General features: G+C 38.7%; 2 protein-coding genes and 1 long non-coding RNA gene across 10 annotated transcripts; 2 read left to right on the top strand and 1 right to left on the bottom strand.

The window, feature by feature from the left end:
• The first annotated feature begins 167 nt into the window (after positions 1-167).
• Positions 168-27,750, top strand: LOC115736148. 6 transcript variants are annotated; one of them, XR_007198248.1, is made up of 11 exons: positions 168-433; positions 670-832; positions 920-1,006; positions 1,214-1,341; positions 4,513-4,609; positions 4,726-4,803; positions 4,883-5,108; positions 5,605-5,828; positions 5,969-6,022; positions 6,405-6,457; positions 6,610-7,013. XR_007198248.1 is itself a non-coding variant. In XM_030667676.2 (10 exons), the coding sequence occupies exons 1-9, from the start codon at positions 249-251 to the stop codon at positions 5,990-5,992; spliced, it is 1,212 nt and encodes a 403-aa protein (XP_030523536.1). In that variant the 5' UTR covers positions 168-248; the 3' UTR covers positions 5,993-6,022; positions 26,043-26,350. The 6 variants fall into 6 exon arrangements, 4 of the variants coding, with proteins under 4 accessions (XP_030523536.1, XP_048134194.1, XP_048134192.1 ...); XR_004014859.2 differs by lacking the exon at positions 6,405-6,457 and adding an exon at positions 26,085-26,350 and having other exon boundaries at positions 169-433; positions 6,610-6,647; XM_030667676.2 differs by lacking the exons at positions 6,405-6,457; positions 6,610-7,013 and adding an exon at positions 26,043-26,350.
• Positions 6,808-26,691, bottom strand: LOC125314903. The gene is made up of 2 exons (XR_007198249.1): positions 26,576-26,691; positions 6,808-7,130 (listed from the first exon to the last, which is right to left on the bottom strand). It is a non-coding gene; the product is annotated as an uncharacterized LOC125314903 (long non-coding RNA).
• On the top strand, positions 18,889-27,750 carry LOC115736149. Of its 3 annotated transcripts, none has more exons than XM_048278239.1 (11): positions 18,889-19,128; positions 19,413-19,493; positions 19,733-19,887; positions 19,975-20,061; positions 20,285-20,412; positions 23,921-24,017; positions 24,134-24,211; positions 24,295-24,520; positions 25,060-25,283; positions 25,405-25,462; positions 27,209-27,750. In XM_048278239.1, exons 3-10 carry the CDS (start codon positions 19,765-19,767, stop codon positions 25,426-25,428), a joined length of 987 nt encoding a protein of 328 aa, XP_048134196.1. In that variant the 5' UTR covers positions 18,889-19,128; positions 19,413-19,493; positions 19,733-19,764; the 3' UTR covers positions 25,429-25,462; positions 27,209-27,750. The 3 variants fall into 3 exon arrangements, with proteins under 3 accessions (XP_048134196.1, XP_048134195.1, XP_030523541.1); XM_048278238.1 differs by having other exon boundaries at positions 18,890-19,128; positions 19,725-19,887; XM_030667681.2 differs by lacking the exon at positions 18,889-19,128 and having other exon boundaries at positions 19,171-19,493; positions 19,725-19,887.
• Positions 27,751-27,766: the final 16 nt, after the last annotated feature.

The raw sequence follows: 27,766 nt of genomic DNA, 5'->3' as shown, positions 1-27,766 counted from the left end.
CCCGAGAGAGAAAAAAAAAACAAGCTCTCATTGTCAGGCCGTCGCTGTGTCTGATGCCATGGCGCCTGCGTTAGGTAGTGTCTTTGATGACCTTCTTTCATTGTCTTTGTGTGGTGTTAGTTGGTTCATGGTGTAATCTTCTCTCTCCAACAATCTTTGCGCTTGTGGGTGTTTCCAGTACTTTAGTCGAATGGATTTGATGTACGTGAGCGTCTCTGCGAAGTGGGGTTTTTGATAGTCGAGTGGCTATGTGGAGGTCACTGGTTTGGTCGTCGTCGTCGGTGTTGTCGTTGCTGCTTTTTGTCTTGAATCGCTCTTATCTTCTGCATGGTGTCTTCTCTGGGAGCTTCAGCCCCAGAAATGGACGCTTGAGTTCGAGATTGACAGCGCATTCTGGCTACTTGCTTCGACATCCCCAAGTGCTTCTTGCCAGGTGGTGTGAGATTGCTTGGATGAGATGCTATTGTAACTGGTTTAAATCTGTGCTTGTTTGTTGCCTCCTGTGTGCGAAAACCATAGAAAGACCATGTTGTCATCTGTTATTTATGAGCTCACATAGGCCTGTATAGAAGAATTTACAGGCACCTTTAGACACAGAGAGATGTGATGATAAATGTGTGCAGATTGATACGTGGATATTTCATGGTGGCAAGACGTTTGAATATGCAGAAAAGTAGGTAATTCCCCTGAGGCAAGTAGACCAACGTCCATGATGGCTCAGAGCTCGAACTTGACAAAGGACTGTCGTGTTGAAGGGCCAATGGAACAAGAATTCACATTTCCTGCAAAATCTGCTCCTTTCAATAACTGCCATGCTTCAACCATTGTTGAGGTTCGTCACAAGACATTTTTGCTCTATTTGCATTCTCTCCCGTCTAAAATTTGCATAAAACATGCGGGTGCTTTTGGATTTTTGCAGGTTAACAAAGATCACTTTTTGGTTGCTTATTTTGGAGGCACGCAAGAGGGGGCACCTGATGTTAAAATATGGTTGCAGAGATTCCGGGTAATATTGAATGTAACATCTGTCAACAAAAGTGAAGGAATCTCAAATTGTGGATGTTTTTTATCTTGTTAAGCTTCACCTTCGGTTGTTGCCTTTGGCCTTGGCCTATGTCCCAAATCACAAGATTTTCTCCCAGCTGAATTTTATTGTGGCAAAAGCTATATGCTGATCGCCAATGAAAGTAATTATTAAAAAAAAAACGTGCAGAATGGGCGCTGGCATTTGCCCATAATCGTCGATGAACAAGAAGATGTTCCAATGTGGAATCCTGTCTTATACAAACTTCCATCAGGGGAGCTGCTGCTGTTCTACAAGATAGGGCAAGATTTTCAAAGGTGCATTGAAATCTGAACTGAACATTGCTCATGATGTAGATTGGATACAGATTATTGTAATTGTGGTTTAGTTATCTTGGCCTGTATTTCCAGAAGCTTTACCCTTTAATTTAGGTGTTAGGAGAAAATGAGGTGTGACAACTTAAGCTGTCAATTTCTTTCTATCTGTAGTTTATGAAGTGTAAGACCTATAATTCGTTGTTCTTTTTTTCGGCAATTAAGTTACTTATATTGCACATAAAACCAAGATAATGGGTAGACTAATCCCATCAAGAAGCGCAAATAACAAGTCACAGCCCCCGTCAAAACTACATGTACAAAATCAACAAAAGACAAGTCATAAAGTCACAACACCCAGAACAATATCACACATAGCACAAGCCTAATTACATCCATTCAAGGAGATCAAGCTGTAAAGAAGGAAACCAAACACCCTGATTCTCATAAATTCTTGTATCAGCAGATAAGCTTATCTTCTTCTTAGCGAGATAAAATTCATCTTCACTCAAGAGCTAAAAATGACATTTCACTCTATCAATCTGAGGGTTGGATCCATTATGAAGAGCTTCATTCCTTTCTTTTCAAAGATATTCCGTAGCCCCATTCTGGGCCACTTTCAACAATAACTTAGCAAAAGCTTTGCCTTTCGTCATCTGCAAAATCCAGTCCACCTCAAAATTCCAGCCTCTAGCAGGTTGCAAAAATCTCCATCAACTGAAGGAGGGACGGTCAAACAGCACTACGGACTGAACATGCTATGGAGAGATGATGACTGGATTCAGAATCCACCTTGCAAAGGAGACACTGATTACTGATTAGCCAAGGAGCACCACTTATTAAATCTGTCCATAGTAGACAATTTGTTGAGCAATAGATAAGAGGAAATTCAGAAACATTTGGAGTAATCAAACGAGCCTGTTCCACTGAACATTTTCCTTCTTCTTCCTGACCAGATTCCGAGCAACAGATTGAGCAAGAAATCTAGAATTGGAGCCAGTGAGTACAATTAGATCAGGCATAGCAGAGCATTGAAACATGACAAACAAACAGCAGAATGTATTTTACCAACAACTATGACCTTGCTGGAGGCCAAACCCACTCATTCCCAGATACAACCTCTGATACTTTTCATCAATATTCTTCTAGGATATACATCCAAAAAACACCTCTAGGGTGCCAATTATCAAAACCCAAGGGGGTACTTCTGCCATCACCAATCAGATTTTGATTTGAGGTTTTAAATGGATCTAACCTTCAGTAATTTCCTCCAAACATTAGTGCTTTCTTTAGTAGTAGTTTGGACACAAACTATTTATGTCTTTTATCTGAGTGGGACAATTCCTTCTGGATATTCTATTGCACAGTTGCTTTTTTTAGTTACGACGCTCTTTTTGAGGGGCTGGTTGCTTGGTAGTCGCAACAGATTGTACCCCTTCTCTTGTCACTGTTGCTTCTATGTTAATGTGTTAAGTCTTCTATGGATAATGTCATAACTGAAGTTGTTGTTCCACTTGACATTGTGGAAATGTGCCCTGTTTCTGTCCTGTTGTCATTGGAGGACTTATATGCATAAGGCCTGTGTTTGAGATATTGATTTTATTTGTCAGTCACAGTTCTTTTTTGCCATCGATTTGGACCTCCATAATATATTCCTTGTGGCTTTATGTGGTCTGGAGATTGCTTTTCGTACAACTGTACCTGACCATATCACTGGGAAAGAGGTGAAGCTGGGGATAGAAACTTCTTTTCATTCTGGAAGGCAAAATTTAATACACTAAATACAGAGACTACACATACAGACCTTTCCAATTTCTGGTAGCATGTGATTTTAAATGACCAAAAAGGCTGTGCAAGTTATATTCAAAAGAACCTGCTAATCATGGGGCTTACTGTGTGGAACTGGAGAATCTAGTTGTTCAAGGTGGACCATGGGTGTATTGAAACTTCTACTATAGCATGTCTTGAGGCGTTTCTGATGTTACTTTAACATGCCTTTCCTTTTATATTGTTTGTATAATGGGTAGTCTTGAGACAAGACATAAGTTATTCTTTATGCTGGATCTTATTCTTTGTGCACTGATGAAGAGTTACGTGCATTTTTTTTTTTAAGTGCCAAGCCCAGAATTACACAAGCAATAGTTCTTGGGGTTAAAAAGTAAAGTTGAAATTTATCATTTCCTTTCTTCTTGTCGATTTGATGAATTACTTGTATTATGAATGGACAATTTGCAGCTGTTTCTTTCTTTGGCTATGACTATCTTCTGATACAGGGGGAATGGATGAATGAAGTAGCGCAAGTATATTCAGTATCTTGCCAAATCTTTGAATGCCACCTAAGTTTAAGGGCACATTCATATGTCAGGACAAATTGCTGCCATGCTTCAGCCATGGAAAATTGGGTGATCTATTACCATCTTCTGCACCAAATAACTTTGTGGGGACGAGCATACTTCTCCTGTTATTTGAATAGTCAAGAAAAAATAAGCTTAACTATATACTTCAGAATAAGTTTGTGTGGTTCAAGTTGAGGATGAAAATAAAAGAATCTTGTTTAAAATATTTCGGACCTATAAATGATAGTTTTCAGATGCTCTAGTAAATAGCCGACTTGATGATGAGGGCACTGGGTAAAGGTGTAGGAAAAGACCCGAAAAGACGTGTCCCAAATTTTTTTAGTAGATTATTCACCCCCATACGTTCACAACTTGGATTTTAAGGAAAATACAGTGCTAAATTGAGGTGAATGGTGCAAGAGTACCCATTAATCTGCAACCACTTAATGGGAAAAGGGTTTGGATGTTGTTGGTGTTAATTCTGTTGGCACTTCAAACTCTTTTTTCCCCTGCTGCGCGTTTCTGAACAGTAAGTGGTAGAAAACAGTGGCATTCTGGTATTCATACAATGTTTCATCATTTTTCTAGCTCTATTCTGTGTCATTTACTTAACATGTAAACAGTTTGGGTATCTGTGTGCTTACATGGACATGACAATTAGTATGCATCATTTTTACTCTTTATAGATCCCTGAATGTTATGTGAATCCAGTCATAACTCGTCAGCATCAGGAATATTTTATATTTCCTTTCAGCTTATGCCAACATATGGTTCTACACACCAATCGTCAGTAAAAAATTTCTATTGTAACTCCTAAAATCTTCTTATTGAAGTTTAGATGGAGCGGATGCATGAAAAGATCGTATAACCAAGGTGTCAGCTGGTCTGAACGAGAACAACTTCCCCCAGGCATATTAGGACCAATCAAGAATAAGGTACAAGATGTCATTTACATATAAACTTATGTGTTTCTTTACCAATTATGTGAGCCTAAATTCTGAACTCAACTGTAAGTATTTGACATCATTCTGTGTCTCTAAATCTTCTGCAGCCTATCTTGCTTGATAATGGACACTTGTTATGTGGATCGTCAGTGGAAAGTTGGAATTCTTGGGGTGCATGGATGGAGGTCAGACTTTTAATCTTTCATATCTACAAGATCCCAGAAAGTGTAGGGAATGTCATATATGCTATGTGCATTGATACAGATCACTCCAGACGCTGGTAGAACCTGGAGGAAGTACGGCCCGATTTACATAAAGAACGAGTCTCTGAGTGTTATCCAACCAGTTCCCTACAAGACTGCAAGAGGCACCCTGCGTGTTCTATTACGATCATTCACAGGAATTGATCGAATTTGCATGTCAGAATCCCATGATGGGGGCATGAATTGGGGTTATGCAGAATTTACTGAACTCCCAAACCCAAACTCAGGTTGATTGCCAATTTTTTTTCCAGCATAATCATCTTTTGATATAAGAGAACATCAATCTTTTCTGTCCATTCAGTGAGCAAACTACTAGAAATGGTGTTTGTTTGCCATGAAAAGGTTGTCCAGATCATGTTGGTAAATCCAATTTGAATGATCTATCGAACGTATCAAAATGTGTTTGCATGTGCAGTGCACAAGGTGCTTCATCATATCAAGAACTAATGAGCTAAAGATGTCCAATTCACTTGATCAATGATAGATGAGTATATGATGAGACAACAAATTACCAATTCATTGCGATTGTTGTCTCTGAACTTACCAAATTAAGAAATGGTGCCATCGACTGCTGATTTTTCATTGTGGCTTTGAAACTTCCCTTTGTGCTCCATTTTTGTATTCCATTTTAGTTTACAAATGCCAGAGAGATAAGTATCCACCATAACAGCAACCTCCCCTTCATTCCAACAATTAAAGGATTAGTTTCTTTGTTTTGCGTAGGTATTGACGGGGTTAAGCTGAAGAATGGCCTTCTCATAGTTGCTTACAATACAATTTCAAGGGGCATACTCAAAGTTGCTGTTTCCTTGGACGATGGTGATTCTTGGCACGAAGCTTTAACCCTAGAAGAAAACTTAGAGATGGAGTTTTCATATCCTGCTGTCATCGAGGCAAGTGATGGATCAGTTCACATTACCTATACATATAACAGAACCCAAATTAAGGTATCAACTCGCATACTCACTTATAAAGTTGTTCGTAGGCTCTTTCTGCTTTACTATGGCTTTCGATTTGCATATCTCTGTCAGAGTATTTACACTTATCTCTTTGACCGAGGGATGTAATCTTGTATATTGCTATGCAGCATGTTGTCCTCCATGTTAATTGATAGTGATCCTGTTGGAACGAAAGCCAGTAGGTATGTCTCTTCCTCTCACATATTGTCCCCATTTTACATGCAGGTCATTTCTATTTTAGTTGTTCCATCTCTTACCCAATGAATGATTGATTTTGTCAAAAGTAGCATTTAGATTCATAACTATTCTTTGCAAGTCAATGTCTATTTTACCAGACCATGCAAGTGGATCGTTTGTCGGTATTTGCTTAGTCATTATGTTATACAAGTGAATAGCAATCTTTGCATTGCCAATTCATTGAAACAGCAAATGACCATGCTCTTAGGCAAATATGCCTGTGCAATATTTCATAGAATCTGTACGTTCAAGCTTATCAAATAGTACTAAGATTGAATACTGCTAAGATTCTCTCGGAAGACTTCCTTCGTCCTTCATCTTTTGCAGAAAGCACAAGCAATTTTCTAGCTACGTGACTGACCATTGGGACTATATGTGAGGTTGGATTTTTTCTTTCTTTTTTGCCTGCCCCCATATTGAATGCCATTGCCAGTTGGACAAGAGTGTGGGTCTCATATGTATTATTATAGGTTAGTTTGAATCTGATTTCTGTGTCATTGAGAAGAACATATGCTTTCTGTGCTTTTAACAGCTAAAGTAGTGTGACTTCAACTTTCTGGAAGGAGTACGATCCAACAATACGTGTTCATATGGAGTTGTATCCCAGTGACTTGAAGGAGAAACACCTTATGCCTGCCAACCAATATTTCTGTCCGGAGACATGAGCTTCCATGATTAAAGACTGTAATATATGCACAATTTTTCAGTTCATGCTATTTATTTTCGAGGCTCATGGTCATAAATTTCAATTTTAATGACCTCTAGCCATCCTGTCTGGTAATTAGCTTGTCTCCATTTAAGTGACGAGGCTGGCAGTTGAGAAATTCACTACTGTTGGTAAAACTCTTCTAAGCAAACCATTTTGAAGGCATTTGGAAGTGAATCTTTCCTAATGGAGGTAGGTGGCCATAATAATGACTTTACTTGTAGTTGACACTTTAGCACTATCTGATGTTTGAGGTCCACCTAATCTAGAACTGGAAAGTACATGGCGAAGAATTGTCTATCGAGCTTTTATATGTCCAATGTATGGATGAGCAACATGAGTTTAGCCTGATATAGTTCGTGGGAATCAACCATCTCATGAATGAACTTGGAGAGTTGGGCTTATACAGCATGGAAGGCAAAGTACCATCCTTTGGTGAATGCACGAACCTGATGGTGAATTGAAAGGAGGATGAAGGGAAAACTTAATAGAGCTACTATTAATCTAGTTGTTAAGATTTAGGGTCATTATCCAGGGATTCGGTAGCATTTAGAGGCAGAACCAGAGTACCATATTTTCAGTTTGTTGCTTTCAGTTTCCTGCTCTTTCCTCGTGAATCTGAATTTTGGATGGAAGAATTTACCTTCTGGTCATTCAACTTTTGTCCCTTGAATGTGGTACCTGGGAGAGCGTGTTTTATTGAGCTTTCCGTCCTCTACATGATGGTTTCTATCTATGGAAACGAGCTTTATGCTGGGAATCAAGTATACACAAACTAAAGAGGCTTAAAAGAGAAAAAAGATTGCGTCCAAATAATGTCTTTTAGCAACTTCTAGGACCAACCTCCTGAGAATAGCCCGAAATTCCAAAGTATGGATGTCTGGTCTTTTTGGTTGAGATGCATTTGCCATGTTGAGGGCATTAGCTTGTCTCTATATCTTGCACTGGTAGATGATGAAGTTTTTGTGGCTTCTGAAACAGAGAGATGCTAACATCTTATGCAGGTAAGGCAGGATTAGCTTTTCTTTCTCGTGATCATTCTCAGTGGGACGGTGATATTGAGGAAATGTGAGCTTTACTTTCTCAGGACCACTCAGAAAATTTGAGACGGGCAACCAAGAAGAAGCAAAAGGTTGTCAACTCAGGAGTACAGTGTTGGACGGATTTGTGAGACCCTGCTTCCTCATTTCCTTAAAACATGTCAACCAGCGCACTCCGAACAAAAGCACTAACTCCATATCCACTCCTAATGATGCAGCAATGCACCTGTGCCCCAAAAGCATCAGCTGAAACTGCTGCACAAGTTGCCAGTGTACTAGTTAAACTGTACTCGTTGACTTCGATTCCTTGCTTCCTCATTCCTTAAAACACTATTGCTCTATATGCATCACCATTCTGTGAGAATACCCCGTGATCATGGCACTCCTGGGCACATGATTGACAAATATAGAACTGAATTTATTTCTTTAAAACAAAGGAAAGAGACTGTTTCCTAAAAGGGCATCAATCATTAATTTTCTCTGTTTCGTGCCTACCCACATGAAGAGTCCATAACTTAAACCGATTACGTGCACACTTGAACATGGTGTTTTGGTCTAGCAACTTATAGAGTTGATCTCACTTATTGCAAGCTGGTGAATCCCTCTGTTGCACTCGACATCTGATTTGAGGGTGATGTCATCTATTTCCTTCTCCACCACTCTTGCAACAAAATATTTATGGCATAGAGCTGTGGAGATGTCATTTATTTTACACGGTTTGTCTTGTCCATTGTCGAAAACCATGAAAGATTTTTTTATCTAGAGGATTGATTGAACGTTCTTTTAGATGATATTTAAATAATGTCTCCTGGTGTGGTACTTGTCTAGATCCCTCTGTTGCTTTGTTACCGTTGATAGTTATTTGGCGGGTGATATTCCCATTTGATTCACAGCAGGACCAGATTTTGGTCTCTTAATTCTGCTAGTCTCATCCAGAGTGCTTTCACCAAACCAGGTCTAGAACCATGAAATTGAGATGGCAGAAAATTGTCTGGTTTTCTCTGCAATTTACTGAGCATTCTTTTGTTGATTTACATGTGACAATGTGATTGTCATCTTGATACATGTGCTCCAATAGCATGGAAAGGGGAAAGAAGGAAAAAAAAATTGATCAGTGGATAAGAGTGTAATTGAGTTAAGTTTCTTTTGGAAAAATAATGAGTCAAATTGAGTAGACCTCGAGGTCGACCAAACTGGATTATCAAGCGCCCCGTAACAGATCCATACGTGTGATCAAGCTCGATTACCCAAGTTCAATCTCGACTTCGGGAAGGTTCGAGCTCGATGCAAATCAATTCAATTAGTCTATATATGGTTGTATGGACTTGAATTAAGCTACATAGTTCCAACTTGTGTTCCAACTAGGTTATGCTTGTAAGGACTAGATCTTACTTATGGGTAAATCAGAACTAAACTTCATCATTTGCTTATTGCATGATGTCTAGTATTCCTGGCGAGACTTCATCATTTGCTTTGTCATTGTGAAATAAGAACTAGATCTTACTTACGGTGAACCAGCATATTTCTTTCACTCATCCGGAATCTGAAGACCTGCTCTCTTGGAGACTTCAGGCCTCCTTGAGGGTTTCATAAAGTGAAAACTTTTTATTAGCATATCGATGAATCTACATCTTGCCTTACAAGTGGACTCGTTTTGAAACAGAGAAGAAACTGGATGACTCCCCAAGGGAAGTTATCTGCTCTTGCTCCGTATTGTGAGAGCCAGCCTCTCAGAATAGTTTATGTTCACATCACTACTTTGTCGCTGGGAATATCCGCCAGTCATTCCATCATTGCTCTTGGACGTTTACAACTGCATAGCGCCAAATCGTGTGTCGATGTACTCTAAATGTTGTTGTACCATTCGCATCTCTTTTTTTTTTTTGCAAGTTTTGGATGGTAAGTGCGTCTGATGGCCTTCAATGAGTAGTGCTAGCATAAGTTCATCTGTATTTCGTCAGTTCATAGTTCTTTGGTGTTTTTTTACGATATACTTGAGATTTCAGATGTATGGAGCCCTGGATGAAGATGGACGTTTTCGGTTCAGGTAATAAGCAAAGGAATTCGTGTAGTTTGACGGTTCGGGTGTTCTTTTCTTCCCTTCTCACCTGCATTCCCATGAATCCTAAAAAGCTCTATAATTCATCACAGGTATTATTTAAAGGTTCGATCCAAAAATTGACAAAAAAGAGGCCTCATCGTAGGAAAGGTGTTGCTGGCGTAAGAGATCAGCAAGCAAGTTTTATCATTCTCCCTAAATATAGCTTCATCGTCGTATAATTGCACCATTGGATGCTTTCATTCTTCAGAGTTGAGGACGAAATATTGTAAGTCGCGAGTTGTACAATTACTGTTCGTAACATAAATAGAGTATATTGCACACTGGAGCATCATTTGAAAACACATGTTGATGTTTTCCTCATAATTGGAAAATTCACAATATCAAAAGATCTCAAGAGATTTTAGCTAATATGGTCTTCTGGCCATAATGGAGATTGCTTGAATATGATTGAATATGTTGGAAAAATATTGGTTTTTGTTGGAATTTAAAATTGACAAATTCGACTAATCTCTATCGACATTCGATTGCGGAATTGTCGAAGAACTTCTTTGAATCACTGATGCATTCAAGATCGAATCTTCAACCCACAATGGTATGAATATAATCACAGTGAAAGATATTCATGTTCCACGATGCAAGTGCTGATCGATTCACAAAATAAAGATGTTTTGCCTTTTAGTGTTTTATTGTTCTTGTTTGAGAGAGAGAGAGAGAGAGAGAGAGAGAGAGGAGAAGGAAAACATACGTTCGTCTTTTTATGTTTTCTATTCTGATTACCCCTTCAGATCTTATCTATAAGAAGATAAGAAGGCAGTTTTTTCGAAAAAGTACCTGTTCGTGGGGTCTCCTCAAACGCACCCCTTCATGGAGGTATCAAATACACCTTTTCATGGACTTACTATTACATCTCTCACTCGGACATGAACGGCTTGATAATACTCTATCAAAAATATAAGGTAATTAATATCATCTACTTTAGAATCAATCCATACTTGCAAATACGTCATGCGACTAGTGAGTACATCTGTACTTGGGAGCTCAATTATGCACCTATTAGGAATACATAACAGCCACAACCCCAAAAGGAAAAACAATGTCTCACAATATCCTGTACATATTTTGTTACATCAGTCCAAGTATACCTATCTCTTAAAGGCTATGCTTGACTATTCTTTACCCACCATGCATTTATAATTACATCCGCACTCACAACAAACGATATAATTGGCTGACTGGTAAATACATGTGGTAAAAGTAAAACAACAATAGTCTTCCTTCACATTCATGTCTCTCCCCATTTCAGAACATCTGCTTTCCAAGACATGTTCCATAAAGCTATATTAATTACATAACCATTAATAACATGCTAAAGCAACAACATTGATCCATCACTTTGAGAATATAGTCAGAAGTAACATATGGTACAACATGAGGTAATCAATTCATAGATTACCTCAAGGACTCACATGATGAGTAAACACAGATAATTATACTTGTCTCCCTTATAGGTCGAATAAAGCACATGTAGTATGAATTATATGCTATAATGGATTTCTCTTTTATGTCATTTATCAAACATATCCACTATATGGATCTTAGCCTAAACATAGTCACATATTTCTCACGTACATATGTTTAGCGCGAGTACTATATAAGCTCGTTCTCAACAATGCCCAATTAAGCTCTCGCATCCGGCTTCATCGGGCATACATGATTGTAGGACTATCAAGTTCGGTCTTATCACATATTAATTATAGACCTCATCTTGATTTCAATCAAGGCGACGTAAATATATTATATACGGAATTTGCTCTTCCAGCATCTTTTGTACATATCGTCTCATCTTAACTCGCTCACTACAGCGCTTGAGATGATTGCTCGTGTGAGTGAGCCAATCATTGCCTAGTGATGTACCTTTCAACAATATATGTGTGTTTGTGCTAGTCTCATCATATCTCTAATGAAGTTATCCTTTATGTCAATGCGCTTCATCGTACCATAATACTTAAAATCTTTCACGTAAGCAATGACTGTTTGATTACCGGTGTTGGAACATCAATGACAATGGCTAAATTTTTCAAGAATGTTTTAGTTAAACTACTTATTGCACTGCAACAAAGCATGCCATTAAATTCAACCTCCATCGTACATAGAGCTATGCATGTCGGTTTCTTGCTTCTCTAAGAAATTGCACCTTCATTAAGTAAGACCGCATTTTCAAATATCGATTTACGCTCATCTAGGTTAACTCCCCAATCAGTATCGAAGTAATCAATTAAGCACAAATAACTCCCCCGATAATGGAGTGATAGTCCATATTTACCTTTCAAAGTATCTCAAAATCCTCTATACTACTTTCCAGTGTGCTTGACCAGAATTTGACTAGCAACGACTCACTAACCCAACAACATGACATAAGTCGGGTTGAGTACACATAATAGCATACATCATACTCCCGACTACACTAGAGTAAGAAACAAAATTTTCATTTCTTTCTTTTATTCTATAGTCTTAGGACACATCTCAGATCTTAGTCATTCACCTTATATGATAGGGGCATCATTTAGACTAGAATGCTGCATATTGTAAAGTTCAAGAATCTTTTTAGTATAAGACAAGTAAGATAGAGCAAGAAGGTTCCTATGAATGATCACTTTCTATCTTAACTCCCAATATAAAAAGCAACTTCTCTCATGTCCTTCATTTCGAAAATAAAAAGACAACCATTCTTTTATGGTGATAACCAAACCCTTATGATTCTCACCTAACATAATATTATCCATATAAAGTAATAACATCACAACTTTATCCTCGGACCGTTTGACATACACACAATGATTTTCTTTGATCATCATAAACCCAAAAGAAGTTATAGCTTGATAAAAGCGAAGGTACCACTGTCTAGATGATTGCTTAAGACCAGATATCGAACGATGAAGCTTGCAAACCTTTTGCTTTTGACCTTTTGCTATAAAATCTATCGGTTGCTTCATATAGATTTCCTCATCTAGTTCTCTGTTGAGAAATGCTATCTTTACATCCCTTTAATGTAATTCTAAGTCTAAATTTGCGACGATAGCTAGGATGAGGTATATTGAGGCAAACCTTACAATTGGTGAAAGGTTGCCTATACCCTCTTATTGAGTATAGCCTTTCGCCATAGTGCAAGGCTTATACTTTTCAATAAATCCATCCGCCCTACGCTTAATCTTAAAAATACATTTATTTTCAATAACATTGCGTCCGGGTGGAAGATCAACCATGTTCCGGACATGGTTTGCTCTCATACACTCCATTTCATCTTCCAAAGTGTTTCTTCATTCTTCCTTGTCGGGATATGAGAGAGTCTTTCCAGTTATCTTAGGCTCTGCATTATCTTGCGTAGCAATGCAATCATAGATGCTTCCCCCTTTAATCTCAAAATGACAATGGGACTGCTTATATGATTACTCTTACGTATCTGAAATCCTTGTTGATTCAATTCACTAGACAATGCTACACTCCCACTAGGTCCAATATGGCGAGGTAAATCATTATTTTCATCTATCAACATTAGTGGGTGTGTTATCGGGATCTCTCATCTCATAAAACTGGAAATCCTTATTAATCTTACATTTACTAGGAAAATTGTTCTCCAAGAGCGTGACATCTCATGACTCCATTTCAATCACACTTCTATCGCCTTGTTCATCAATAAACACATACCTTTTGGAGTGTTCGGAGTATCTAATGAAGATACATTTCTTCCCTCTAGGATCTAGTTATCCATATCTATGGAAAGAGTCATGAACATATCTTGAGCACCCCTAAGGTCGCAGATTGCTTAAAATTGATTTTTTACCAGTCCATAATTCATAAGGATTGGAAGTGACTGATTTAGAGCGTAATTGGTTAAGTAAATAGAATGCAATCAATAACGCATCTCCCATAATTAGATAAGTTGATTTGCCTATGCCATTATAAAATTAACCATTTTCAATTTGGTTATATTCCTTCTCTCTAAAACCCTATTTTGTTGTGAGATGTCAAGAATTGTCAAATACCTTATAATGCCCTTTTCATCACAAGAGACGGAATTGTTCGGATACATATTCACGTCTGCGATAGGTTCTTAATGTCATTATTGTTTTGTTTAATTGATTATCTATCGAACTCATATTTCATCTAAAGTAATCCAATGCTTCTAACTTATGGGAGATCGGGAAATTATAACCGAATCGTGTGAAGTTATCTATAAATGTGATGAAATATAAGGCTTCATGCCTCTCTCCTATATTTAATGGACTACAAATGTCAGAATGTATAAGTTGCAATGGAAGTTCAGCCCCGGTTCCATTACTAAATAGTTTTCTAGTTGTTTTTCCTACTAGACAATATTCACAAAATGGATAGGTCGTTATTAGCGAGTGACCCTAAAAGGCTATCTCTAACTAATCTTTTCATTCTTTCTAACCCAATTTGATCCAATCTAACATGCCAAACATTTGCATCTATATTCAAATTACCGAAAGATGCAATTAAAGGAAAAACAACCATCAACTTTGATATTAAACACAACAAAGTCAATGTCTCAAAACATAAAACAATTTAGTACATAATCGGGACCATAATCAACTATGCCAAACTTTATATCAACACAATCACTATGGAATTTCAAAACATAATATAATCTTAGAAAGACAACTATAGAGACCAAGTTCCCCCGAACAACGGGAGCATAGAGGACATCATGTAGGAATTGAGTCCAACCACATTGTAAGTCCAATTTACATGAGCCGATATCTTTCACCTCAATTCTAGAGTTATTTCCAACATCTATCCATCTATCTCCAGGCAATATCCAATGATATCCACTAATGCTCCTCAGCCTAATCACAAAATCTATTGCTCCCGAGTCCATAGTCCACATAGAATGCGATTCAACAAGTATTATAGTGCTAGAGACAAGAGCATTGCTTAAAGCAATGGAGTAATTTGCTACTCCTTTCGGCTCAGTGCATTTGCGAGCGAAGTGACCCATCTTTTCACATTTATAGTATTTCATCTTAGTCTTGTCCTTCTTCCCACCCCACTTCTTGCGTCGAAGGGTTTTGACTCTCTTGGGTGCTCGACTAATCTCCTTCCCTTTGTTGTTGAACTTATAGTTGCTCTTGCACTTGAAGCCGAAGCTTTATGTGAACTAAATTTAGCAACATAAGCACATGTAAATGATCTAGCAGACTCTAGGCGCTCATCCTTTAAATCCAAATGACACGGTATATCATTAAACGTTATGATATTCTCATTATACGTCATGTTGATCTTCATATGCTCCTAACTATCAAGAAGAGACTTGATAACAGTCGGAACTTGCTGATCATTAGTTAGAGTATGACCTGCTATCTTGAGTTCATGTATCAAGCTTGACCCCTCGCAAGCCTCCTCAATTTATTAGCTCATGTACCACCAAAATTATCTTTCAAGGCAGCTCAAATTTCTTAAGCGTTATTGAAACCTTCAAATTCACATATGAGATCATCTTGGATACAGCTCAACAATGTGATGCGAGCAATGCTATTCTTTTTTTAATTTAATCATGATAAGATTCTTGATCTCTTCATGTCAAGACCGGTCCTTAATCTCGTTTGCTCTAATACCAAGTCATAAAGAGCGGCCCTCGGTCATCTTGCTCTGATACCAACTTGTGAAAGGCCGTCCTTAATCCCTTACAAATTGCGTTCTCTTGTAATATTTTAGTACATATAATGGGCGCATGTGGAAGACTCAATAGAATACAAGTGCATATAGAAGGAAAAAGCGCAGGCATGACGCATAAGGATATAGCTTTTAGAGGTTCCTAGCCTGTAGCATTTAAACGGACATTCAAATGGTAAATTACTCAATAACCTTATAAAATAATTACTTTTATGTATATGATAGCTGTTTAACTACATTGTTATAAGTCAAAACAAAACAAAGCTAAAGCGGACATCCGGGAACATCCAAAAGGTAACGGCTCCCATCCAATTGATGTGATCCTTATGTTACTTTGTCGCCACTACCTTGGCTACCTCACGGCCAACATTCAAAAAGTTGCTGTGTCACTTCATCGTCCAAAAATTTTCTTGTACAATTGGGCCTCCAATCCCTACGCTCTACTAACCTTAGCTATTCTCGTCGATGTTGCCGTCATTCCCACTAGCTCCTGGGGTGTGGTACAGGAACAACCGCCCCGAGAGTCAAGTGTAGATTGATATGAATTTGAGAGGTACAATCATGGTATACAACCCTATATCAACCAGGAGCACCATAAAGTGATTGAAGAAGCACACGGATAGGAAGTCGGGAGCATCGTACTCTTCCCGTAACACCGAAATAGCTCATGGGGGTACCATAACGAGTGAATGGGGTCATGGGGGCGATGAGCATACCTATAAACTAAAATGGTAATATCCCCTTAAGGGTAAGCGTACAACTCAACAGCAGAACTTCTAATCATTATGACTAAACCAACTAATGACAATAGACCAAGGGGAACTTATCACGACAAGCAATAAGGCATATTAAGAATAGTTCACTACGGAAAAAGGCGAGTACATCTTGGTTATAATGGAATAAGGACCAATCATTGCTTTGCAATATATACGACTACCCTTCCTATGTAATACTTGCCTACCCTCACGGCCGAACACGAAGAGATTGAGTGTCTTCGCTCCGCTTCACTTCAACTTGCACCCTCCACCATTCGTCTTTAACACCAACAAGTGTGGGTCCATTGCCCCATTATATGGCATAAAATCACCCCACCTCACTCATTAGCACACGGCTCCACAAGCCTCCCTTCGCCGAACACCTCTTTACCATGTCAAGCTCAATCTTCCTTGATTCAATAATTGCTATAACGATCAACCAACGGATTCAAGCTACCCACGACCTAAACCACCCAAACCATCCACCCGAATCAACATGCAATACCATTCTTTTGGCCATGCAAGTATTAGTGGGTTTCAATCTCGATTGGCTATACTAAGTCATTTAGCTCAACTTCTATGCACATTAGCCATCTTAGTAGTAAAGATCAGAGGAACACTTGCTTGGAATTGACGCTCGGCAAAGACAGATGAAATGGATAGCGGGACAAGTCGGGGCTCCTTTTCAAGCGTTGCGGGTCCAAGTTCAACAACAGGCCGGTGATGGCAAGACTTCGAGCAGTTGACGGAGGGTGTTGGGTTGTGTACTTGGAAGCTTGGGGTGGAGGGTGTAAATGTCGTTGCCGTCAAAATAGTGGAAAGACGTGCCCTTGCTCGGGATGTTGGGGGGAGTGCTCGAGGTTGAGAAATGAGGGTGAGAGAGTTGGGAGGGGGTGTGTCCATGTGAGGTGGGGGAGAGGGTAGGGTGAGTGGTTTAAATAGAAGGGGGTCGGAGCGGTTGACAATTGAGGGAATCTAGGATGCTTCATGCCCAAACTGCGTGCAAGATATTAATTCCCCAAAGCTCGTCCATTTAGCTTTTCAAACCCAATAAATATTGGTCCGTTCATTAATTAAATCAACTATAAATTTAGGCCATCACAACTCTCCCCGCCTTAAGAAGTTTCGTCTTTACTCCCTCCTTCAAACAGATGATGATACTTATTTCTCAACGTCATTCGTCACATCTTGCAATCGTAACCTTTTCTTAGGGTCATCACCGACCTTTCCAATTCATAGATCATCTTGCAATCTCACTGCACTCTCGGTTCACACTTGCCAATTTCGTGTGCCTGCCTGTGTTTCTGTTGGTGATAGTCTTTACACAACTCACACTCCACCACGATACTGCTAAGTCGTTGGCCGCCTAATTCGTGTGGGTCTCACCTCATCTTAAGGCTGCACCGATCACACATCAACGGCCCTCTTTGACTCACTTTTAGAGGTACACATATAATAGACTTACACCAACTCCCTACCAAGCATTCAAGGTATTTCACTTATCCAATAGCATCTCCATTCATCCTCTCACTCACCGAAACACAATTTCTTTTAGAACTATGGGCTTGCTCCACTTGAAAAGATTACTCTCCACTTCCTTGAGCACCGAGCTTCTATTTCATCGGTGATCGACTAGTGTTGAGGCGCACGCAACTGGGATCCTATCTGGTAGTAACATGATTATGACATAAGAAAAGTGATCCTCTGCAATGATTGGAAGAGAGTCTCCAATAGTGTTTTTTTTTTTTTGGGACCGATTGAGTTGTCCGGAGTCCTTTTTTAGCTAAATGTCATGTTACTACTGGATAGGTTGTGAAGTCTAAAATTAAGATACATTTAGACAAAAAAAAGTTGCTAAAGATATTAACATCAGAAATAACTAGATTATCGAAATAAAAGTTCAATATGGTTAAAGAAAGTTGAGTGAAATACACTGCAGACAAGTGAAATTCTATAAACTTTTTATCTTGGCTCGAATTTACACAAAAGCATGACTAGTATTCTTGTCAATAGTTGTTCTTCGAAAGACAAACTACAAAAAGAAAAAAAAATGAAGAAACAAGAACCACTTGCTTCACGGGAAAAAATTATCAAGAAAGTTTTAAACCTATTGCATTTGTGCCAATTTAAGCTTAAACCTTTCAATTTTATAAATTTTTTCCTAAATATTTTGACGATTGCTAGTTCAAAATCTTTCAATTGTGTCAATTTAGTCCTAAATGTTCCAAAGTTTTGTCACCTATTATTTGAGTAATTAGCCGAAAGGAGTAAATTGAAAATTCGTTAAAAGGTTTAGGACAAGTTTGGCAAATCATTAAAAAACTTATGACTAAATTGACACAATTGAAAAATTTATGATTAAATTGATAAGTTATTAAAAAATTTAAAATTAAATTGATATAATTGAAATGTTAGAACTGAATTGACCACCTATTCAAGACATTTTCAATTATTTTCCCTCTTCACGGAGAAAGTCCATGAAAATGAAAGCTACTCCCATGTTTTCTGTGAAATGAAAGTGACCCACAAAATTTTCATTTCTTATCAAAGCTCTACGTGTGCCGCACTCGCAGGGCCCAGTGCTATTATAGAATTCTTGATTGCAATGTAGATTCAGAGCGGAATCCAGCTCGGTACCTCCTGCTCTCGTTCTGATTCTTGAAGGTCAAACCCCATTTTACTCCACCGCCACTGGCAAGCAAGAGCTCGAATTTTTAACCGAAAAATCTTCCGATGCAAAAAAAAATCTGACTTTGAACGGTCGCTGTGTCTGACGCAATGGCTCCTGCGTTAGGTAGCGTCTTTCATCACCTTCTGTCATTGTCTTTGTGGGGGGTGTTAGTTGTTTGATGGCGTAATCTTCTCTTCCCAACGATCTTCGCGTTGTGGGCGTTTCTTAGTACTTATAGTGGACTGGGCAATGTAAGTGAGCGTCTCTGCGAAGGGGGTTTCATGGGGTTTTGATAGTGGAGTGACGATGTGGAGGTCACTGGTTTGGTCGTCGTCGTCGTTGTTCTTGCTACTTTTTGTCTTGAACCGCCCTAATCTTCTGCATTGTGGCTTCTCTGGGAGCTTCAGCTCTGAACATTGGCGCTTGAGTTCGAGATTGGCAGCGCATTCTGGCTACTTGCTTCGATATTCCCAAGTGCTTCTTGCCAGGTGGTGTAAGATTTGCTTGGATGAGATACTATGTAACTGGTTTAATCTGTGCTTGTTGTTGACTACTGCGTGTGAAAACCATAGAAAGACTGTTGTTTATGAGCTCACATAGGCCTTTATAGAAGCATTTATAGGCACCCGTTAGACACAAGAGAAATGATGATGAACGTGTGCCAATTGATAGACACTTCAGGTCCCAAGACGTTTGAATGTGCCGAAAACTCTGTGCAGAAAAGTAGGTAATTCACCCAAGGCAAGTAGACCGACACCCATGATGGCTCAGAGCTCAAACTTGACAAAGGACTATCGCGTTGAAGGGCCAGTGGAACAAGAATTCACATTTCCTGCAAAATCTGCTCCTTTCAATAACTGCCATGCTTCAACCATTGTCGAGGTTCTTCACTAGTCATTTTTGCTCTATTTGCAGTGTCTCCCATCTAAAATTCACATAAAACATGTGGGTGTCTTTGGATTTTTGCAGGTTAACAAAAATCACTTTTTGGTTGCTTATTTTGGAGGTACAAAAGAGGGGGCACCTGATGTCAAGATATGGTTGCAGAGATACCGGGTAATATAGAATGTTAGATCTTGCATTCACCTATGTAACAAAAATGACGGAATCTCAAATTGCGGACATTTTTTATCTTGTTAAGCTTCACCTTTGGTAACTAGCTTTGGCCTAGGCCTACGTCCCAAATCACAAGATTTTCTTCTGGCTAATTTTTTATGTAACAAGAGCTATGCACAGGTTGCCAATGAAAAGTAATTATTTGAAAAAAAAAATGGTGCAGAATGGACGCTGGCATTCACCGAAAATGGTTGATGAACAAGAAGACATTCCAATGTGGAATCCTGTCTTATACAAACTTCCATCAGGGGAGCTGTTGCTGTTCTACAAGATAGGGCAAGATTTTCAAAGGTACATCAAATCTGAACTGAACAATGCTCATGATGTAAATGGCTCTAACCTTCAGTAATTTCCTCCGAACATTAGTGCTTTCAGTAGTAGTTTGGACAAAAACTATATGTGTCCTTCTGAGTGGGACAATTCCTTCTAGATATTCTATGCCACAGTTGCTTTTTTTAGTTATGACCCTCTTTTTAAGGGGCTGGTTGCTTAGTAGTCGCAACAGATTGTACCCCTTCTCTTGTCACTGTTGCTTCTTTGTTAACTGTTCCACACTCAATCATCTTGCATGTGGTCTTATCTCATGATTGTCGGGAAGCATATGACATGTCTGATTATGGAACGGAACACTTTCTTTTCATGGATATGTTGCTGCTGGTGGGTACATGGTTTTAGTTGGAACAGCGAACTTTGAAGGAGTTAAAACTTAACACAGTTAGCCTTTATGGATAATGTCGTAACTGAAGTTGTCGTTCACTTGAGATTGTGTAAATGTGTGCTGTTTCTGTCGTTTCCATTGGAGGACTTATATGCATATGGCCTGTGTTTGATATATTTATTTTTCCTATTACTTGATTTTATTTGTCAGTTGCAGTTCTTCTTGTCATCTATTTTGACCTCCATAACATATTCCTTGTGCCTTTGTGTGGTCTGGAGATTGCTTTTTGTACAACTGTTCTTGACCATATCCTTGGGAAAGAGACAGAGCTCGGCATAGGAATTTATTTTCATTCTGGAAGGCAAAATTTAATACACTAGATACAGAGACGACACATACCGACCTTTCTGGTCCCTGGAAGCATGTGATTTTGAGTGACCAAAAAGGCTGTGCAAGCTATATTCAAAAGAAGCTGCTGTAATCATGGGACTTTCTGTGTGGAACTGGAGACCCTAGTTGTTCAACGTGGACCATGGGTGAATTGAAACTTCTACTATTGCATGTATCGAGGCATTTATGATGTTACTTTAACATACATCTTTTATATCATACAATGGGTAGTCTTGAGACAGGACATGAGTTATTCTTTATGCTGGATCTTATTCTTTGTTCACTGATGAAGAGTTATGCAGATGAACATGCATTTTTTAGAAGTGCCCAGAATTACACAACCAATAGTTTTTCAACATCAACATCAACATCAACATCACCTTTATCCCAAGCTAGTTGGGGTCGGCGGTTGATGAACCCAAAAATAAATAAAATAAAAGCAAGACCGATTGGGGGAAAAGAATAACTATATAAAAAATAAATATATAAAAATAAAAATATATAAATATATATAGGAAAAAATGGACTAAAAAGGACAGTCCGGAACATAGGAATTCCGCCCCTTCACTATGCTAATAGCTTTCCTTAACTCCGTCCTAAGATAAGCCGTACGCCAATCTATTTTCTACTTCATTAAATTTTGTTTTATTACTTTTCTCCAGGTAAGTTTCAGCCGACCTCTTTCTTTCTTCATGTCATGCTCTCGGTAACAAACTTCTGTTCTTATCGGAGCATCTAAGGATCTTCGAAGAATATGCCCAAACCATCTCAATCTATGCTCTTTCATCTTTTACGCCATCATCATTACTTCAACTTTTCGTCGAATATCTTCATTTCTTATCTTATCCATCCTTGTATGACCACACATCCACCTTAACATCCTCATTTCCCCTACTCTCATTTTATGCTCATGTTGCCTCTGTGCTGGCCAACATTCAGCTCCGTATAGCATTGCGGGCTTTATTGCCGTTCTATAAATTTTTCCTTTTAGCCTAAGAGGGATTTTGTGATTGCACAAAAACCCGATGCACTAGCGCCATTTCATCTAACCTACTCTGATTCTATGGCTTTCCTCATCAATCTCTCCCCCCTTTTGCAATATTGATCCCAGATATCTAAAAGCCTCTTTCTTGGTTACCTCTCGTCCGAGCATATTCACGGATTCTTGATCTCCTCCTCTTGCCGTGTTGAACTCACACTTCATATATTCGGTATTACTTCGACTTAACGTAAATCCTTTAGACTCCAATGTGCTTCTCCATAATTCTAATTTAGCGCTAATCCGATCCCTAGTCTCATCAATAAGCACAATATCATATGCAAATAGCATACACCACGGCACCTCATCTTGGATATCTTTTGTTAGCTCATCCATAACTTGGGCAAAAAGATAAGGACTCAAAGCGGAACCTTGGTGTGAGCCTACTGTGATTGGAAAATAACTTGATGTGCCATTTCAAGCCTTCACACATGTAGTAACACCATCATACACATCATTGATTGCCTCTACATACTTTGAAGGTACTTTTTTCTTCTCAAGAACCCACCATAGAACCTTTCTTGGAACCCTATCATACGCCTTCTCGAGATCAATAAACACTATATGTAGGTCCTTCTTCTTTTCTCGATATCTCTCCATCAACTGTCGTATCAAGAAGATAGCCTCCATGGTAGATCTTCCTGGCATAAATCCAAATTGACAAGTTGCATTATGTTTCTCGGGGATAAAAAAAACAAAGCTGAAATTTTTTCATTTCCTTTCTTCTTATTGATTTGACGAATTACTTGTATTATGAATGGACAAGTTGCAGATGTTTCTTTCTTTGGCTATGACTGTCTTCCGATACTGGGGGAATGGATGTGCGAGTATATCCAAGATCTTGTCAAATTTATAGATGCCGCCTAAGTTTAAGGGCAAAATTCATGTGTCAGGAATAATTGCTGCCATGCTTCATGCATGGAAAATTGGGTGATCTAGTAACATCTTCTGCACGAAATAACTGTGTGGAGACGAGCATGCTTTGCCTGTTATTCGTTGCTCAAGAAACCTTAATGATTTATACTTCAGACTATGTTTGTGTGGTTCAAGTTGAGGAAAAATTAAAAGAACCTCGTTTAAAAGAGTTTGGATGTATAAATGATAGTTTTCAGATGCTCTAGTAAACAGCTGGCTTTATGTTGAGGGCACCGGGTAAAGGGGTAGCAAAAGACCTGAAAAGATGTGTCCCAAACTTCTTAGTAGATTATGCACCCGTGCATGTTCATAACTTGGATTTTAAGGAATATACGGTGCTAAACCGAGGTGAATGGTGCAAGAGTACGCGTTAATCTGAAACCACTTAATGGGAACAGGGTTTGGATGTTGTTGGTGTTAATTCTTTTTGGCACTTCAAACTAGTTTTTTCCCTGCTGCATGTTTTTGTACAGCAAGTGGTAGAAAAAAGTGGCATGCTGGTATTCATACAAGGTCTCATCATTTTTCTTGCTCTATTCTGTCATTCACTTAACATGAAAATGTGATTGTAGTTTGGTATTTGTGTGCCTACATGTACGTAACAATTATTATGCATTGTTTTTAGTCTTTATAGATCCCTGATTGTCATGTGAATCAAGTCGTAACTGGACAGCACCAAGAACATTTTATTCCCTTTCAGCTTCTACCAACATATGGTTCTGTACACCAATAGGACAATGTTGCGCCAGTAAAAAAATTTCTATTGCAACTCCTAAGATCTTCCTATTGAAGTTTAGATGGAGCGGATGCATGAAAAGATCTCACAACCAAGGTGTCAGCTGGTCTGAACGAGAACAACTTCCACCAGGCATATTTGGACCAATCAAGAATAAGGTACAAAATGTAATTTATAAATAAACTTATGTATTTCTTTACGAATTATGTGAGCCTAAATTCTGAACTCAACCTTACGTGTACAACATCATTCTGTGTCTCTAAATCTTCTGCAGCCTATCTTGCTTGATAATGGACACTTACTATGTGGATCCTCAGTGGAAAGTTGGAATTCTTGGGGTGCATGGATGGAGGTCAGACTTTTAGTCTCTCATATCTTCAAGATCGCAGTAAGTCTAGGGAATTTTTGTCATAAATGTGTTGTGCATTGATACAGATCACTCCAGACGCTGGTAGAACATGGAGGAAGTATGGCCCAATTTACATAAAGAATGAGACTCTTGGTGTGATCCAACCAGTTCCCTACAAGACTGCAAGAGGCACCCTGCGTGTTCTATTACGATCGTTCACTGGAATTGGTCGAATTTGCATGTCAGAATCCCATGATGGGGGCGTGAATTGGGGTTATGCAGAATTTACTGAACTCCCAAACCCAAACTCAGGTTAATTGCCAATTTTTTCTGGCATAACTTAGAATGCTTCTCAATTTGATCGAAATCATCTCTTATTATTGAGAACATCAATTTTTTCTGCCCATTTAGTGAGCAACTGCTAGAAATGTAGGGTCTTTGTTTGCCACGAAAATGGTTGTCCAGATTATGTTGGTCATCCAATTTGAATGGTCTATCGGATATATCAAAATGTGTTTGCTGGTTCATCTATCTGTTAGCACAAGGTGCTTCATCATTTCAAGAACTAATGAGCTGAAAATATCCAATGCTTCACTTGATCAATGATAGATGGAATATTTGATAAGCAGACAAATTACCAATTCATTGCGATGGTTGTCTCTGAACTTACCAAATTAAGCAAATGGTGCCATCGACTGCTGATTTTTTCAATGTGGCTTTGAAACTTCCCTTGATGCTCCATTTTGGTATTCCCTTTTAGTTTTCAAATGCCAGAGAGACAACTATCTGCCATAATAGCAACCTTCCCTTCATTCGAAAAATTAAAGGACTAGTTTCTTTGTTTTGGCTAGGTATTGATGGGGTTAAGCTGAAGAATGGCCTTCTCATAGTTGCTTATAATACAATTTCAAGGGGCATACTCAAAGTTGCTGCATCATTGGATGATGGTGATTCTTGGCACGAAGCTCTAACCCTGGAAGAAAACTTAGAGATGGAGTTTTCATATCCTGCTGTCATCGAGGCAAGTGATGGATCGGTTCACATTACCTATACATATAACAGAACCCAAATTAAGGTATCAACTCGCATGCTCACTTCTAAAGTTGTTCTTTCCTCTTTCTGCTTTATCACGTTTGGCTTTCAATTTACACTTTTCTTTTTGACTGGGTGGTGCAATCTTGTATATTGCTATGCAGCATGTTGTTCTTCATGTTAGTTGACTGCCAATGATCCTGTGGGAACGAAAGCAAGTAGGTATGTCTCTTACTCTCACATATAGTTCTTATAGATTATATATCCGGGTCAATTCTAATTTAGTTGTTCCATCTCTTACCCAATAAATGATTGGTTTTTGTCAAAAGTAGCATTTAGATGCATAACTGTTCTGTGCAAATCAATGTCTATTTTTGCTGCCCTTGCAAGTGGATCGTAAGGCGGTATTTGCTTACTCATTCTGTTATACAAGTGAATAGCAATCTTTGCGTCACCAATTCATTGAAACAGCACATGACAATGCTCTTAGGCAAATATGCCTATTCAATATTTCATAGAATCTGCAAGTTCAAGTTTATCGAATAGTGAATATTGTTGAGATTGCCTAGGAAGATTCCTTCGTCCTTCATCTTATGCAGAAAGAACAAGCAATTTTCTAGCTACATGACTGACCATTTGGACTATGTGAAGGTCGATTTTGTCTTGACTATTTACCTGCCCCCATATTCAATGTCATTGCTAGTCGGACAAAAATGGGGGACCCCATCTGTATAGTATAGGTTAGTTTGAATCTAATTTCTTTGACATTGAGAAGCACGTATGCTTTCTATACTTTGAACAGCTAAAGCAGTGTGACCTGGCTTCGACTTTTTGGAAGAGTAAGATAAAATTGGCAGGGTCCAACAATATGTGCTCATATGGAGTTGTATCACAGTTACTTGAAGGAGTAACACCTTATGCTTGTCAACCAATATTTTTCTGTCTGGAAACCTGAGCTTCCGTGATTGAAAAACTTTACTATATGTGCACTTATCTAGTGCATGCTATTTATTTTCGAGGCTCATGGTCCTCACTTTCGATTTAGTGACCTCTAGCCATCATGTCTTGGGATTAGCTTGTCTCCATTTAAGTAACGAGACTGGGAGTTGAGAAATTGACTTCTGTTGGTCAAACTCTTCAAAGCAAATGGTTTTGAAGGCATTTGGAAGTGAATCTTTCCTAATGGACGTAGGTGGCCATGATAATGACCTTAACTGTAGTTGGGACTTCAGCTCTATCTGATGTTTGAGGTCCCACCTAATATGGAGGGAAGGGGAAAGAATTGTCTATCGAGTTTTGATATGTCCAAAATATTATGATCAACATAAGTTTAACCTGATATAATTTGTGGGAAATCAACCATTCCATGAATGAAGATTTGGAGACTTGGCCATATGCAGCATGGAAGGTAAGGCACCATCATTTGGTGAATGCCCGATTATGATGGTGAACAGAGTGGAGGATGAAGGGTAAACTCAATGGAGCTACTATTAGAGTCGTGTTGTGAGATTTAGGGAAATTGGATTGGGTAGCGTTTAGATGCAGAAACGGAGTACTATCGTTGCAGTTAGTTGTTTACAGTTTCCTGCTTGCGAATTTTGGATGGAAGAATTTATGTTCTGGTTGCTCAACTGTTTCCCCCATAAGTGGCTTTTGGGGGGAGCGTGTTTTATTGATCTTTTATTCCTCTACATGATGGTTTCTATGGAAACAAGCTTTTTGGTGAGAATCAAGTTTACACAAACTAATAGGATTAAAAGAGAACAGGGTTACGTGCAAATACTATCTTTAACATCTTCTAGGATCGAACCCCGAGAATAACCTGAGATTTCAAAGTATGTATGTCTTTCTTTTTGGTGGAGATGCATTTGCCATGTTGAGCCCATTAGCTTGTCTCTGTGTCTTGCGTTGGTAGATGATGAAGTTGTTGTGGCTTCTGAAACAGAGAGATGCTTACATCTTATGCAGGTAAGTGAGAATTAGCTTTACTTTCTCAACATCATCCTTAGAGTGATGGTGATATTGAGTAAATGTGAGCTTTATTTTCTCGACACCATTCTCAGAAGAATTTGAGGCGGGCAACCAAGAAGAAGCAAAAGGTTGTCAACCAAGGGGTACAATGTTGGACGGATTTGTGAGACCTTGCTCAACATTTTTTCGTGTGGCATCCATGTAATGGAATATGGAGTGTGTTCATGTTTCCCTCCATGTTTGTTTGCCTCGTGCTGTATCAATTTGCTGTAGAACCTCTGAATGGTCTAGATTTAATTGTATATCTCTTTGGGTTTCACTGGATAAACAAAAAAATTGAGAAGTATAAGGGACAGGAAGGTGCAAAATCTGTTTCACGTGTAGATCTAAATGAGGAAGGGGAGAGAACTTACACTCTTGCCTTTTTGGGTAATTTGCAATAGCGTGCGAAATTTTGGGACAAGTCCAGAATTCATCCCCTTGTATTGTTCTTGTATTTGGAACCTTAAACATTTATTTTGTTCAATTGACTTCTCTAACAGGCACGGTATGTGC

This window comes from Rhodamnia argentea, chromosome 4 (genome assembly GCF_020921035.1).
Source record: "Rhodamnia argentea isolate NSW1041297 chromosome 4, ASM2092103v1, whole genome shotgun sequence".
NCBI classification, from domain to species: domain Eukaryota; kingdom Viridiplantae; phylum Streptophyta; class Magnoliopsida; order Myrtales; family Myrtaceae; genus Rhodamnia; species Rhodamnia argentea.
Note: the sequence above shows the minus strand (reverse complement) of the source record. Positions and strands in the feature narration are given on the sequence as shown.